Genomic DNA, 14,256 nt, shown 5'->3' on the forward strand with positions numbered 1-14,256 from the left:
TGGGACGAAAAGTCGTCCTTGTTAAAGCATATTAATTTCAATAAAATTTAAGCAAAGAAGATTTTTTTAAAACACTAAATATATTTAAGAAAATATAAAATTTGACCGAAATGAAAATTAAAAGTGAAAAAAAAAATTTTCAAAATTCAATTAATACAGTAAAATTGCCTAAAGTAAGGACACTGAAATAAAAGACTGCAAAAATTTAAAGTTTTTTATAAGTTTAAAGAATTTTTAAAAATTTTTTTTAAAGAAAATTAGTATTTTTGAAAACTTTAGTAAAACTGGCCTTCATTTAAAAATTTTTTAAAAAAAAGTTGAATTTTTTTAAAAGTGCCCAATTTGAGAAAAACATTTTAATTTAATTTAAAAATCAAAACTAAATAAAAATTAATTCTTTTTAAATTAATTTAATTTTTTTTTATCTTTAATAGAAACATCAAATATCAATGGATCTTGAATCGTCAACACTCGTTCAAAAACTCATCGAGGCATTTACTCGTGACTACGAGTCACTACTGTTGCACTCCGTTTCACTTGCCATTCGCCTCAAAGTTCCGACGAATGACTATGGAGTACATAACTGCATGTTTTCCATGCTCAAAAATGATCTTCAGACACTTATCAAACGTGTTTCCCTTATCGTCAAGTTTTTTCAAGGCTCAAGCGGCAGTAACATGTTTAAAGCATTATATCATCATTTTGCGTTGTTAATCAAAGGTTTTCATGCGTTTTTGGGTTCCTTCTACGCAAGTATTTATTCGCTGCAGTTTCATAACTTATCTGTCAACAAGTTGCAGCTTCCAAGGGGTCCATTAAAAGATGTTATCAATCATTATCGTGCCGTCACAACTTATTTGGATCTGCTAAAAAATCAATAATTGGAATATTTTGGACACGAAGGTTTTTTCCAGGGCTTAAACTGCTTTCGACTTTTGCTTTTGCTTGCCCAATTTTTTGCCCAATTTTTGTTTAATATCCTTAAATGTGAATAAAGTAAATTATTTTAGATTTTTTTTTTCATTTTTTATATAAAAAACCATAAAAACTTTTAGAAAATAATGTGCTTTTATATTGCTTTTTTTTGCTTTTGCTTTAGTTTAAGCCCTGAAATAAAATATAATTATAAAACTCAAATTAAATTGACTTTTTTTTTTTGAGGATCAAATTAATTATGGTAACTATACAGATTTAAAATAAATAACAGTTTCTCGTTAAAAAAAATATTATAAAATTTATTAAAAAGGATTTAAGTTGAAATTTTAAACGATTACGATTTAAACTTATTTAAATTTAATTTTTATAAAATTTCTTTAAGTAAGGCTCAGCTAATAATTATTTTTTTTTCTATTTTTTTTTAATCAAAAATTTTTTTTACTAATTATAAAATAAAAAAAAAATTTCTTAAAATTTATTTTATTTCAAAATTAAAAAAAAATTACAAGAATTTTTCGCTCTAATGTAATTTCAATTATTCTTTTTAAATAATTAAATATTTGGGCAAACGAAAATCACAAAAAAAAAAATAAAATTTTGGACAAACTTATTACTAATAATTTAATAAAAAAATTAGCGGCAAAATTAAAAAATATTTTTTGCAAAACAGAGAAATATTTAGGCTAAAAACAAGCTTTTGAAAAAACGCTTTTTCAAAAAAATTTTTGTTATTTTTTCGTAAGTCGCTTGAATAATTATTTTTTTTTCATATTTAAAATAATTGAAACTTCAGGGGGATTTATATTATAGAGAAAAAATTGTTTAAAATTACAAGTTTTAAAAATTAAATATTTAGGCAAACGAAAATCACAAAAAAAAAATAAAATTACTAAACTTATTACTGAATAATAATAATAAAAATTATATAAAAAATTAAGAATACGAAAAAAAAAATTTTTTTTTAAATAATTTTATATTTGTGAGATTTTCTTCTAATCCATATAATGCTGCTTTATTTATTTACCCCGTAAAATTAAGACTTTTTTTAGACAAAAAGAAAACTTTTTGATTTATTTTAAACATTCACAATCACATTAAATTATTTAAATTTTTTTTTAGTACATATTTATTTTTGTCAAAAAATAATTGAAAGAATATTTTTCGAGCTTCAAAAAATAAGTATAATGACGTAAAAAGATATTTTAAATTGTTAAATGAAAATGTGTTAAATATTATATGAGGCGTAATAACTTTATTATTGATATTATTTACTTCATTTATCTGGACTGAATTTTTCAGCAACAAAAGTCATTGACCACACAACTTGACGGAAATTACATGCTTAATATATTTATTTCAGATTTCCGTTATCTATTTACCTTTTCCCCTGATTTGATTTTTTTTTATTAAAACCGTAAATAAGTAATTTATCAGAGATTCTTATCTTTTCTGTTAACATGGAAAACTTTTATTGATATCTCGTTATCGTTACATAACAAAAAAAAATCTAGAAAAATCAAACAAACAACTTTTTACTCGTCTAATCTAAAAGACATGCAAAATTTTCATTTAATTTATTTTGTTTTAATGGAAGCGATTCGTTTTATTGCTTCTTCGTGTCCTTGCTATTGATCATCACGTTTGGTTAATTAATGCTCATGTAGCTTTTTTTGTTCCATTTTTCAGTGAGATCAAACTGTTTGCGAAACAAATGGCTACCGAGTAATAATTATATCGATGACGGATGCGCGAGATGATAAGAGACTAATGACAATGGTGTTCGGCAGTAATACTAAGTTTAATGTTATTGCGGTTGTTATTAACTGCGCGATCTGAATCGATAAGTATAAATGGGAAAAGCTCTTTTGTATCTAGTTCACCAATAGTCGTTCGATAAGTCGCATTGTTTTAAACTTTAAAAAATGAATTTTCAAAAAAGTGCTTTTCTTGCTATTTTCTTTCTTTCATGCTTCATTGGATTATCCTTGTGTTGTGTGAGTTAAATTTTTTTAAAGGAAAAAATATTTTTAATTTTTTTTTTTAATTATTTAGGATGGGTACAAGATCAAATTGAACAGCATCAAAAACTGTGGAGGAGCCAAACAAGTAGTGAAAGTCTCCGAAAATACCACTTTGAAGCTCACGAAGGAGTGTGACGTTATTCCAAGTAACGCCTGTGTCAAGTCCGAAGGCTTTAAAACGGCTCAAGCCACTTATCGCATTTCGAAAAATGGGATTCCCGTGATGAATGGCAAGGCAGATTTGTGTGGCGAAATGGCAAAATCGGGAGATGACGTAAAAGGCATGTTGGAGATGTTTGGATTGCCAACGGCTTGTCCCATTGAGAAGGTATGAAATGTTCTCTAAACGAATTTCTTAAGGATTTTTAACCTAAAATTTAAGAAAAATTGCCGCATTTTGCGAAAAATAATTTTTTTATGAAGAAATTTAGCGAAAAAAGTTGAAAAAAAAAATTTAAAAAATATTTTTCTTAAATTAATTCAAAATAAATGCGATATTTCTCTTGCAAAATCATTTCAGACCGACCTTTGCAGCTCTTCTGGCCAAAAAGTCAACATTAAGAAAAACAAGCAATTTTTGTCGATGGCAATGGGCAAAATTTCAATTCATACTGACGTTGTTCATGACACTGTAAGCTCGATAAAAATCTCAGTTGAATTAAAAAAATGATGAATTTTCGTACATTTTCAGGGAAAATCGTGCTTCGAAGCTGAAATAACTGTCAAAAAATAAACGGAAGTGACAGATTTTACCAAAGATAACTTTATGAAGTCAATAAAATTCAAGCAAAAAACTATCGTTCATGGTAATAACGTGTATATTTTTCAGAAAAGTGATTTTTCTCGAATACATTAAAAGTTACAACACTTCATTTCCGTTAGTAGTCATATCATATTTATGAGTAAAGGACATTAATATGAGTAAAACATTTAGTAAAAATTTCTTAAAAATTAAAAACATCAGCAAGAGACGTTTTGCAGACAAGCACCTCGATACATAAAAACTACGGCATTTAGTAGGCAACACTTTCTTTGAATCTTCCTAAATATGGCGAGTGTTTGATACCGAACGAATAACATGGAATATGGCTCAAATTGATCTGAAAAACAAAAATTTATCAAAATTAATATTTTTTTCTGTTGTTTGAACTTTTTTTGTCTTACCCGTTCGTGATGATGTTGAGCAGGTCCCGGTTTTTGATTCTCATCAGTTGGTATTTTGAAACGTGTTGCCATTGAATATGTTGGTTGTTTTCGAACAAGCGGCTCAAAGTTTGATTCATACGTACCAGGACCTAATTTTGAAAAAATATTTCAAAAACTGTAAATTTTTAGAACTAAAAGTTGAAGTTTTACCTGGAAATTGGGCACACATTGGAAGTTTTTGTTTTGCACGCGATGTCATGGAGAATGCTGGCGCTGATCTGATTGGACCCTCGCGTGAGGACCCCAAAACGCTTGGGATTTTGTAAATATTAGGAGCTATTGTGAAAAAGAATAGATTTTGAGCTTGTGACATTTTTTTTCAGATTCATCATGAGAACCTTACCGTTGAATTGATGGAAGTACAAGCGACAAATTAACAGGATTAAATATTTTTAAATGAAAGTGTTGTACAAAAAATGTGTGAAACTACTTTTAGTGCTTATACTTTAAACAGAGAGGAAAGGAAGACAAAATAGAAGCAGCTACCATTTACTTTTTTTACGTTCTAAGGTGATGTTGTTGTTCTTTAATGATATTCGTGGTTACTACACAAGTACTACTTGTACTACTTTGCTTCTGAGAGGTTTTAACTAAAGATTAAATATTTTATTAAAATATTGAAAAGAAACTCATTTAACCTTTGTTGAAAAGTTACCTGTACTGCTTGATGATTTTGTTTCAGTAGAATTTGAGTAACCGTTAGAGTGACCATTTGTAACAATTTGAGTTTGTGGAGCTGGCTCATCTGGAATGTCGTAAGTACCTTGAGACGCATTACTGCCACGTCTGTTATCACGATAGTTGAATGTGATGTGACGACTAAGGTTGACCCATGCATTGTCATCTTCAGGTTTGTAACCAAAAGTCCATGCAGGTCCAACTTTTTCCTTGATGATTTCGGGACGATAAGCATTTGGCGCTGAAAATGAAAGATTTGATTAATTTGTCAATCGTAAAATGTTTTTATGTTAGAAAGTTGTGATTTGGTGCGTGAATATTTAACTTTTTTCATAACTGACTTACCTGGAACAATAACGGGTCTTTCCATTTTAGGCTTAGGTCTCATTGTGAAGGCAGGCGCACTATCTAACTGTACTTTTTCAACTGCGTATGCGTTAGGGGCGGGAACTGTGTTGGGTTTCTCAACTCCTGTTTTGGGTCTCATTGTGTAAGCTGGAGAATGCTCCAGATTAACTTTTTCAACTTCATAAGCGTTTGGAGCGGGTACCATGTTTGGTTTCTCAACTCCTGTTTTGGGTCTCATTGTGTAAGCCGGAGAATGATCAAGACAAACCTTTTCTGTTTCATATGCGTTTGGAGCGGGTACCATGTTTGGCTTCTCTACGCCTGTTTTGGGTCTCATTGTGTAAGCCGGAGAATGATCAAGACAAACCTTTTCTGTTTCATATGCGTTTGGAGCAGGAACCATGTTCGGTTTCTCTACTCCTGTTTTGGGTCTCATTGTATAAGCTGGAGAGTGATCAAGATTAACTTTTTCTACTTCATAAGCGTTTGGAGCGGGAACCATGTTTGGCTTCTCTACGCCTGTCTTGGGTCTCATTGTGTAAGCCGGAGAATCGTTGAGATCTAACTTATCAACAGCATAGGCATTTGGAGCGGGAACGTTATTTGGCTTCTCAACTCCTGTTTTGGGTCTCATTGTATAAGCTGGAGAGTGATCAAGATTAACTTTTTCTACTTCATAAGCGTTTGGAGCGGGTACCATGTTTGGTTTCTCAATGCCTGTCTTGGGTCTCATTGTGTAAGCGGGAGAATCGTTGAGATCTAATTTATCAACATCATAGGCGTTTGGAGCAGGAACCATGTTCGGTTTTTCAACTCCCGTTTTGGGTCTCATTGTATAAGCTGGAGAATCGTTAAGATCTAATTTATCAACAGCATAGGCATTTGGAGCGGGAACGTTATTGGGCTTTTCAACTCCTGTTTTGGGTCTCATTGTATAAGCTGGAGAATGATCGAGATTAACTTTTTCAACTCCATAAGCGTTTGGAGCGGGAACCATGTTTGGCTTCTCTACGCCTGTTTTGGGTCTCATTGTGTAAGCAGGAGAATCGTTAAGATCTAACTTATCAACAGCATATGCATTTGGAGCGGGAACGTTATTTGGCTTCTCAACGCCTGTTTTGGGTCTCATTGTATAAGCTGGAGAGTGATCAAGATTAACTTTTTCAACTTCATAAGCGTTTGGAGCGGGTACCACGTTCGGTTTTTCAACGCCTGTCTTGGGTCTCATTGTGTAAGCGGGAGAATCGTTGAGATCTAACTTATCAACATCATAGGCGTTTGGAGCAGGAACCATGTTCGGTTTTTCAACGCCTGTTTTGGGTCTCATTGTGTAAGCTGGAGAATGATCGAGATTAACTTTTTCAACTCCATAAGCGTTTGGAGCGGGAACCATGTTTGGCTTCTCTACGCCTGTTTTGGGTCTCATTGTGTAAGCAGGAGAATCGTTAAGATCTAACTTATCAACAGCATATGCATTTGGAGCGGGAACGTTATTTGGCTTCTCAACGCCTGTTTTGGGTCTCATTGTATAAGCTGGAGAATGATCGAGATTAACTTTTTCAACTCCATAAGCGTTTGGAGCGGGAACCATGTTTGGCTTCTCTACGCCTGTTTTTGGTCTCATTGTATACGCCGGAGAATCGTTGAGATCTAACTTATCAACAGCATAGGCATTTGGAGCGGGAACGTTATTTGGCTTCTCAACGCCTGTTTTGGGTCTCATTGTATAAGCTGGAGAATGATCGAGATTGACCTTTTCTGTTTCATACGCGTTGGGTGCTGGGACCATGTTAGGCTTTTCTACGCCTGTTTTGGGTCTCATTGTATAAGCTGGAGAATGATCGAGATTGACTTTTTCTGTTTCATACGCGTTGGGAGCTGGGACCATGTTAGGCTTTTCTATGTTCGTTTTTGGTCTCATAGTATAAGCAGGTGCACTATCTAATTTGCAATCTTCAGGGTGATAAGCAAACGGTGCTGTAATGTGTGAAATTATTGTGAAACATGCAATATATCGTGTGTGAAAAATTTGTGCAAAAATATTTCATTATTTCACTTACCAGGTGTCTCATCTTTTTTCGGTTGATATCCTTTTCCAGCAAATGTGTATGCAGGCGTATCCACAATCTTATGTTTATCCACGTCATAGGCATTTGGCGCAGGAATAGTGTCTGTTTTCGCAATATTGAGTCTGCCACTCATTGTATATGCAGGACTTGAATCCAGCTTGCATTTTTCAGGGAAATAATCCAATGGCGCTAATGTAAAACAAAGTTGTATTAATTTCAGTTTCTACTAAACGTTTCACGAAATAAATTCTGTGCCATGAAAATATGTGTGTTAATAACTCAGATGAATACTTACCTATTTTATGTTATGTTTAGTAAAGCAAACAGCAAGCTCTGTTTATTATTCACAAAAGCTGATTTAGAGAAAAGTCAAATTAGTTGAAAGCAAAGTGTGTCATAACAATGAATTTCCGTGTGTAAAATTTTGAATTGAAAACAAAACCAGTGAACAGGAATGTCTTCTGTAGAATCTCACCTGGCGTTTTGAATTTCTTTCGATAAAGCGGAAATCGCTTTCCAATTTTGTACTTTTTCGTAGTTCTTGAATCGAAATGAGGGTTATATCTGTTAGGAGCTGTTAAATGTAGAAATTAAGTCATTCATTTAAAAATAAGTTAATTTGGTCAGAAGCAGTAATTACAATCTACCACCTACTCTACTTCTACATAGTAAATAATTACTTCCGATGTATTAATCATTAAGCTGTAAGTTCTCATGATTTTGTTAAAAGATTTTTTTCGTAGGTTTCTGAGTTGTTCGAATTTTTACCTGGAGTCTCCGTGGATCCATCAATGACTTTTTTGACACCAAACGTGAATTTTGGTGCAGCTTCTCCCAACAACTTTTCCGCCTTTTCGACGTTATAATCGCCCGGAGCTGGAGTTGGACAAATTTGTTTTGCCTTAGCACGGGCAGCTAAGGAAATTTGTGGCGGCGTATCTTTTCCTTTGGCACCTAAGCCTCCAATATGGTATTCAGCGGGACCTTTAAATACAAAATTTTAAAATAATGTATCTTTTAACTTATAAAAAGCTTACCTGGACCAAATGTTTCAACTTTAACTTTTGGCTTTTGACCCAGAGAGAATGCCGGAGCAGCATGACGTTTCGAATCAACGACTTTTGTTCCCAAGAGCTGTGGCAGTTGCACACAAGCTGGACCAGGAGATGCTAATTCTGCAGATATTGGTCCTCGTCGTTTTGTGGGCGTCCATGGTCTGAAAGAAAATCAAGTTATTAGTGATAAATAAAGTAGCGGAAGTAAGTATCTTACCTTTGTTCAAAGCCACCAAGAATGATATATCCTCCTGCGTCTTTCCTCATCTTTTTTGATTAGTTCGTTACTAAAAGCATAAAAAAGTACAATTAAAGTGGTTGACAATTTATGCGCTGCTATGCTGAGGTCAATCATCTTTCATACAAAAATTTTCATCAATACCAAGGATTTCCTGATTGTTCAAAAAGAGCTTTTGTACCGATTTAAAATACGCATACACGACTGAAAAGACGACCTTCACAATTTCAATGTTTCCCATATAAAGTATAAACTTCATTTATTTTTGCAGCCAACTAAACTATATCATTCATTTCATTCACGTGTGTGTGGCGCATGTATGTAACAACTTGTACAATTATTTCGAGCCATAACCTATTATAAAGCAAGTCACAAAAAAAAAACTGAATCAATATTAACCATATGTCGTTGTTGTCCAATAATTGTATAATTTTGGTCAATGTGTACATCATTGATGACTTCAGAACATTTTTTAAAGTTTTTTTTTGCCATTTAACAAAACATCATGAGGTTTTAACTCGCCGCAACTTTTATTGCCTTTTTATTAACAATTAAAGTATTTGTAATAACTTTTCATTAGATTTTCCATAAAAAGTTTCAACTACCGGTAATAAAGTTACAAATTATATTTGCAACTTTGTTTCGCGAAATTTTGTTTTTAACGAACTTTCGATGAAGTCAAAAGTTAAAGTGTGGGTTTCAAATGAAAAGTTCAACAAACGCAAACAATTAAAATATGGCAATGAAGCGTTTTGCGAAGAAAGAAGGATGTAACACTATTCATGCTACTTTACAATAATTGCCTACAATTTAATAGCAAATTCGCCTTAGAAGGACAACGAGTTCAATTAATTTTGTCGAATCACATCATCGATGAGCTCAGAGTACATTTTTCAAAAGAGAGATTTGAACAAATAGAAAGAGCATTTTCTAAATTGGAATGATTACAAAATAAAGAAAATTATTGTTTGGATCATTATGGATTTTGGAGCTTTCAAAAATTTTAACAAGATTATGACAAAAAATTGAAGTAGCCGACAAATCAACTGAAGGATTTGAGTTAAGTTCACTCAATTCATCTACTAACATGGAAAAACTTCAAAAAATCAAAAGAATGCTCGGATTTATAAACTTCAGCCAGAGTTTAAATCAGCCACTGAATGAAGAATCTGCCAATGCTTCTTAACTCACTATTTAAGGGTAAGTAAATCTGCTATTGATAGCAATAAATGTTAAAAAATACCGAAAACAGCCTATAAAAACCAAAAAAACGTATCTTGAATTTCCTAAAATCGATTTCTTGAACTTGAAACTTCGAACGAAATGAGATCTTTGATTAACATCAGTTTTTATTTTTTTCTACAAATTTCTATGAAATTCGATTTCGCCAAACACAAAATGACTTTCGAGTAAAATCAAGCCAAAAACAGCAAAAAAACATGACTGACACATTTCGTGAATTCAACCCACTATCGAACATAGAATCACTAAAAATTGTGTCATAGATTTAGTCAGGGATTAAAAAAAAACTTCTATTCATAAATAGAATAAGTGCTAATGAACCTAAACATCTTATTTTTTTACGGAATTTATCGACAGTTCAAAATACCATTTTTAGCAAATCTCTTTAATGTCAGGGGTGAGGCTTGATTTCCTCAACCAAGTAATTTTCGGTAAAACTTTAACGAAATAATTTCATTGCAAAACTTTTTCCTAATTATTAAATTCACAAAATTTCACGCGAATACCGCATTAATGTCTGTCTAGGAAATTCAAAACTTCCTTCTTCAACACCCTCTTCATTTATTTATTTCCCCAAAAAAAAATGTCTGTGAACCCATTTCCAACTAATAATTTTAAACTGTCCCACAAAAAAGTAGTTGCAACGAAAATTCGCAACGCCCATATTTACTACTTTTTTAGCGCGGTTGCTATTTATAGACGCAGTTGTCATTATTATTATTATTGGTGAAAAGGAAAGTGAGGTCAGTAATATGAACAAAAAAGCTTGAAAGAAAAAGGAAACAGACAAGTGCTTTATGGATTATAAAATTTTCTTTTGTCATACAATGACCTAATCCTATTTTTATTTTTTTTCAAACGTTTTTGTTCTTTGCTCATCGTTCGCGAATAAATAGAATTTTCTAGTTAATTCGTAACTCTGTTACTATAAAAATCGTAAAAACAGGAAAATTCGAGAAAAAATCTATCAAAAAAGTGATTTATCGATAAAACACCATGTATCTCCATAACGCATTATCCTACTTTTTTTTCCACAATTGTTCTGTTCTACATGTGTTTCTGTTTATAATAGCTTTGCATTTTGTACATAACAACAGTAGAATAAAATATATGAGTAGAGGAATGAAAAATAAATAACTTTACACCAACGAAATAAAATTTCTATTCACGTTGTTTTTACCAAAAAAATAACAAAAAACAAAACGTTTTTAACTTTCGCATGACTCTTTAATAATTATAAATGCAAATGTTTCATTCTTCCACCCACTTTATCAAATTAAAAAAACTTTTTTGTATCCAGTAATATTTTTTTTTTAGTCAAATCTTCAAAAAATAAAAATGATTCATACTAAATATAGTCAGTAGGCAGTTTGAGACGTCTGACCATATAAAGATATAAAATATCAAAGTATAATTTTTTTTTATTATTGAACAAAAACTTGAAGCTCGTGAGCTCTTTCTATTGTTATTGATGTTTTAATTAATTATATCATCGGATTTGGCAAAATATTGGAAAACAATTAAAATGTCTTCAGTGAACAGGAAACAGCTGGTAATCCATATTTCAATAAATTTGCACTTTTCAATCGATAAATGTTCCTTGGGAACGAACTTGTTGTGTGAAATTTTCGTATGAAGTCTCTCAAGCCACCCACACATCGATTCACACATCACGAATCAAAAAACTGACAATGATTTTAATAATAATAATTTTTTTAAACGTTTTTTTTTCTACAAGGACACTGAAATTATTTTTTTCTATGAGTTGACACAAAAATTTTACATTTCTAGAATGCTGTCTGTGTAATTCGGTAAATAAATAATAATAATTTTTTCAATTTTAGCCACCTTATGGTCAAACAAACCTTCTTAAATAAATATTTTCTCGTTTTTTCGATTGGATTTTTCTCGTTTTATTCGCTTTTTTTTTAATTTTTTTTCTTTTCAGGATAGTTTAGAATTTTTTTATTTATTATTTTTTTTAATTGCTTGAATAATTTTTTAACACAATAGATCAACAAAGAATGTTTAACGGAAAAAAATAACTCGGCACTACTTAAAACTTATTACTTATTCGATTGACGGTTCGATTTAAAATGATTGTGTATGGCGCGGTAGCTACTCGTTTATATATGGCTCGCCAAGTTGAATGAATGAACTGCTTTTTGGTCGGGTTGCTTGCCGAAGTTCGGTAGTGTAGCTCTTTTGTTGTAGCTGTACGGCGCATTTAAATAGGTATTTTGTTGTTTGTTGGTTTGTTTAGTAAATAAATAAATAAACAAAGCAGCAAAATGAACGGTGATCGAGTTTTTCATCGCTGTTCGTGATTAATTAACGTCATTAATTACTCGGATTTGAATAAAAATTAAAAAAATCGAATTTAGAATTTTTTTTCGATTAGAAATTTTAAAAAATTAGCAAAAATATAGGTGACCAAGCAAAAAAAGGTGTCTCATAAAAATGTAAATGAGCGAGATAATGATCATAAATTTAACAAATCGCGTAAATTTTAGCGATAATTGGTTGTTTTCGGTCATAAATGTCACAAAAAACGTAAGATTCGAGTAAAAATGACTCAACTTGTTGTTATAAGGTCAAAAATCTAACATTTAAAGAATTTTTTTTACGAAATTTGTACAAAAATTTTACTTTTCATCGAAATTAATGGACATCGGTTTACATTCCAGACTTTTTAGGTTCAATAAAACCACTTGTTTTGTCTCCGCGAAGCTTGGCACACAAATAATTCGTGTTTTTCCGTCTCCCAAAGCCACTTCTTGTGTCTCAAACTTCTTACAGTTGCCAGCAAAGTAGACATGAGGCATTTCATTCAAGATAAACGGGTCTTCGTTGTAGTACGGGTACGATGGTAGGGTATCAGGTGCCGTTGGAGCGATGTGACTCCACTCAAGCGTGGCTTTCAAGGCACTTATCTCATCAGAAATCGTTGAAAAACGCAAGATATCTGCAACATTTTGTCCCGAAGTACCAAGAATCAGTCTGTCGTGCCCCTTGAACCGATAAGGATTGGAAACGCTGCAAAAAGTGTCACGAGCACGAGATTTGGGGAGCATACAAGCATGCAACGGTTGTTGCGGCAACATCAAATTCGTGGGATCTGTTTCGCCGGGCATCAAATCGACGGGAATGGAAAGTGTCAAATCCGATATGAACGTGTCCAATTGTTGAACGGACGATAAAGTGTCGGAAAAGTCGTTTTGATCACTTTGTTCGATGGCGTTGATGGAATTTCCGGCTATAATTACACGAACAATGGATTTTGGGTCCATAACTTCAGATGAGCCGAAGCATCCGTAAAGCCAGTATTTGAGGAGATCCAAATGTTCGGCGATTGTAGAGTTATTTGACTAAAAAAAAGTAAAAATTAGACTTTAAAAAAGAAATTTTATGAAAAATTTCTTACCAAACTGATCCCAGAGATCAAAATAACAAACAAATCATCTTCCAAAGTCTTAAGAGGAGCTTGAGGACCTGATTCATTGTAGATGACATCTTCAACGATGAATTTTCCATCGCCTTCTACGTAACCTAAACATGCCAAAAACGATTTTTTGATGAAAAATTTGAAAAAAATCAAAACTTTTCCTACTAAATTTTGAAAGCAAATCCCAATTGTACTAAAAAAATCATCATGAAGGTTAAAATCAACACAATAGACTTACTGTCGATTCCTTCATATGCCAACAAGAGCCAGTTCAGGCGTTTATTTGATAAAATTGAAGCATGCAAGAGATATAAAATGTTAAAAAATTCCTTCACCAGTTTACCAAAGCGATTCATGCCTTTAATTTTTCATAAAATTATGTAAAAATTTAAATTTCTTACCTAAAACGGCACATACTACCCCTGTTACTACCTTATGAACCTCAATTTTGCCCGTCAAGCGGATTCTTTGTAAGTCATCCTCCAGAATTAATTTGTCCTGTTCATCAACATAGTTCGAGAGGAGCGGTTGTTCAATTAATTCTTCCTCTTCGGCAACTTCTTTCAAGATATTTGGCTTCAAAGCTTGATGTTTGAACAAAGTTCCGATGATAATGCATGTCTCCTGTTGCTCTTCTCGCAGTTCGAAGAGTTGTTTGAAGGGATGAGAGCTCCATTTTTTGCTCGCCTTCTCTTTTACGAGATCCCCGAGGATTTTCAATCGAGCGGAATAGACGTGAGCATATTGTTTGTACTCTTTTTTGCTGTGATGGAACATTTCCGATCGATTTTCGTACGGAATTATAATGCGGTCAACGGATTCCATGATTTTTTGTGGGTTTTTGCTGATTTTTAACAGAAATTGGGAATAAATAAGACGATTAATTGAGATTTCACGGAATTATTGGCGGGCAATTGTTTTTGTTTACCTTCAGTGACAGATTTGACAGTAAGGCCGTTTCAAATTAAATTTAAAAATCAGGTAGGTAAAATTTTTTTTAAAATAAAATGGGGGACCT

The 14,256-nt window shown here is 32.4% G+C and overlaps 3 protein-coding genes across 3 annotated transcripts; 1 reads left to right on the forward strand and 2 right to left on the reverse strand.

Moving 5' to 3' along the window:
- The first annotated feature begins 2,816 nt into the window (after positions 1-2,816).
- Positions 2,817-3,788, forward strand: LOC134832928 (uncharacterized). The gene is made up of 4 exons (XM_063847161.1): positions 2,817-2,930; positions 2,989-3,285; positions 3,478-3,588; positions 3,649-3,788. Exons 1-4 carry the CDS (start codon positions 2,859-2,861, stop codon positions 3,688-3,690), a joined length of 522 nt encoding a protein of 173 aa, XP_063703231.1. The 5' UTR covers positions 2,817-2,858; the 3' UTR covers positions 3,691-3,788.
- A 128-nt stretch (positions 3,789-3,916) lies between these two features.
- LOC134828571 (uncharacterized) lies at positions 3,917-12,135 on the reverse strand. The gene is made up of 12 exons (XM_063841547.1): positions 11,659-12,135; positions 8,531-8,600; positions 8,296-8,474; positions 8,027-8,242; positions 7,250-7,447; positions 5,187-7,166; positions 4,819-5,082; positions 4,666-4,753; positions 4,507-4,535; positions 4,314-4,439; positions 4,122-4,252; positions 3,917-4,057 (listed from the first exon to the last, which is right to left on the reverse strand). The coding sequence occupies exons 2-12, from the start codon at positions 8,578-8,580 to the stop codon at positions 3,971-3,973; spliced, it is 3,348 nt and encodes a 1,115-aa protein (XP_063697617.1). The 5' UTR covers positions 8,581-8,600; positions 11,659-12,135; the 3' UTR covers positions 3,917-3,970.
- A 285-nt stretch (positions 12,136-12,420) lies between these two features.
- Positions 12,421-14,161, reverse strand: LOC134830291 (DNA polymerase delta subunit 2). The gene is made up of 3 exons (XM_063843719.1): positions 13,640-14,161; positions 13,218-13,342; positions 12,421-13,161 (listed from the first exon to the last, which is right to left on the reverse strand). Exons 1-3 carry the CDS (start codon positions 14,061-14,063, stop codon positions 12,439-12,441), a joined length of 1,272 nt encoding a protein of 423 aa, XP_063699789.1. The 5' UTR covers positions 14,064-14,161; the 3' UTR covers positions 12,421-12,438.
- Positions 14,162-14,256: the final 95 nt, after the last annotated feature.

The sequence above is a fragment of the Culicoides brevitarsis genome, chromosome 2, assembly GCF_036172545.1.
Source record: "Culicoides brevitarsis isolate CSIRO-B50_1 chromosome 2, AGI_CSIRO_Cbre_v1, whole genome shotgun sequence".
Classification (NCBI taxonomy): domain Eukaryota; kingdom Metazoa; phylum Arthropoda; class Insecta; order Diptera; family Ceratopogonidae; genus Culicoides; species Culicoides brevitarsis.

What these genes read in the sequence shown, in the direction of transcription:
- LOC134828571 (XM_063841547.1), bottom strand. Translation starts at nt 8,580, where the DNA reads ATGAGGAAAGACGCAGGAGGATATATCATTCTTGGTGGCTTTGAACAA. An exon ending in CTTGGTGGCTTTGAACAAAG is followed by an intron (nt 8,475 to 8,530) that starts GTAAGATACTTA and finishes ATTTTCTTTCAG; the next exon opens with ACCATGGACGCCCACAAAAC. An exon ending in AATGTGTGCCCAATTTCCAG is followed by an intron (nt 4,253 to 4,313) that starts GTAAAACTTCAA and finishes TTTCAAAATTAG; the next exon opens with GTCCTGGTACGTATGAATCA.
- LOC134832928 (XM_063847161.1), top strand. Translation starts at nt 2,859, where the DNA reads ATGAATTTTCAAAAAAGTGCTTTTCTTGCTATTTTCTTTCTTTCATGC. An exon ending in TTGGATTATCCTTGTGTTGT is followed by an intron (nt 2,931 to 2,988) that starts GTGAGTTAAATT and finishes TTAATTATTTAG; the next exon opens with GATGGGTACAAGATCAAATT. An exon ending in CTGACGTTGTTCATGACACT is followed by an intron (nt 3,589 to 3,648) that starts GTAAGCTCGATA and finishes GTACATTTTCAG; the next exon opens with GGAAAATCGTGCTTCGAAGC.
- LOC134830291 (XM_063843719.1), bottom strand. Translation starts at nt 14,063, where the DNA reads ATGGAATCCGTTGACCGCATTATAATTCCGTACGAAAATCGATCGGAA. An exon ending in GGTAGTATGTGCCGTTTTAG is followed by an intron (nt 13,343 to 13,639) that starts GTAAGAAATTTA and finishes TGGCATGTTTAG; the next exon opens with GTTACGTAGAAGGCGATGGA. An exon ending in TGATCTCTGGGATCAGTTTG is followed by an intron (nt 13,162 to 13,217) that starts GTAAGAAATTTT and finishes ACTTTTTTTTAG; the next exon opens with TCAAATAACTCTACAATCGC.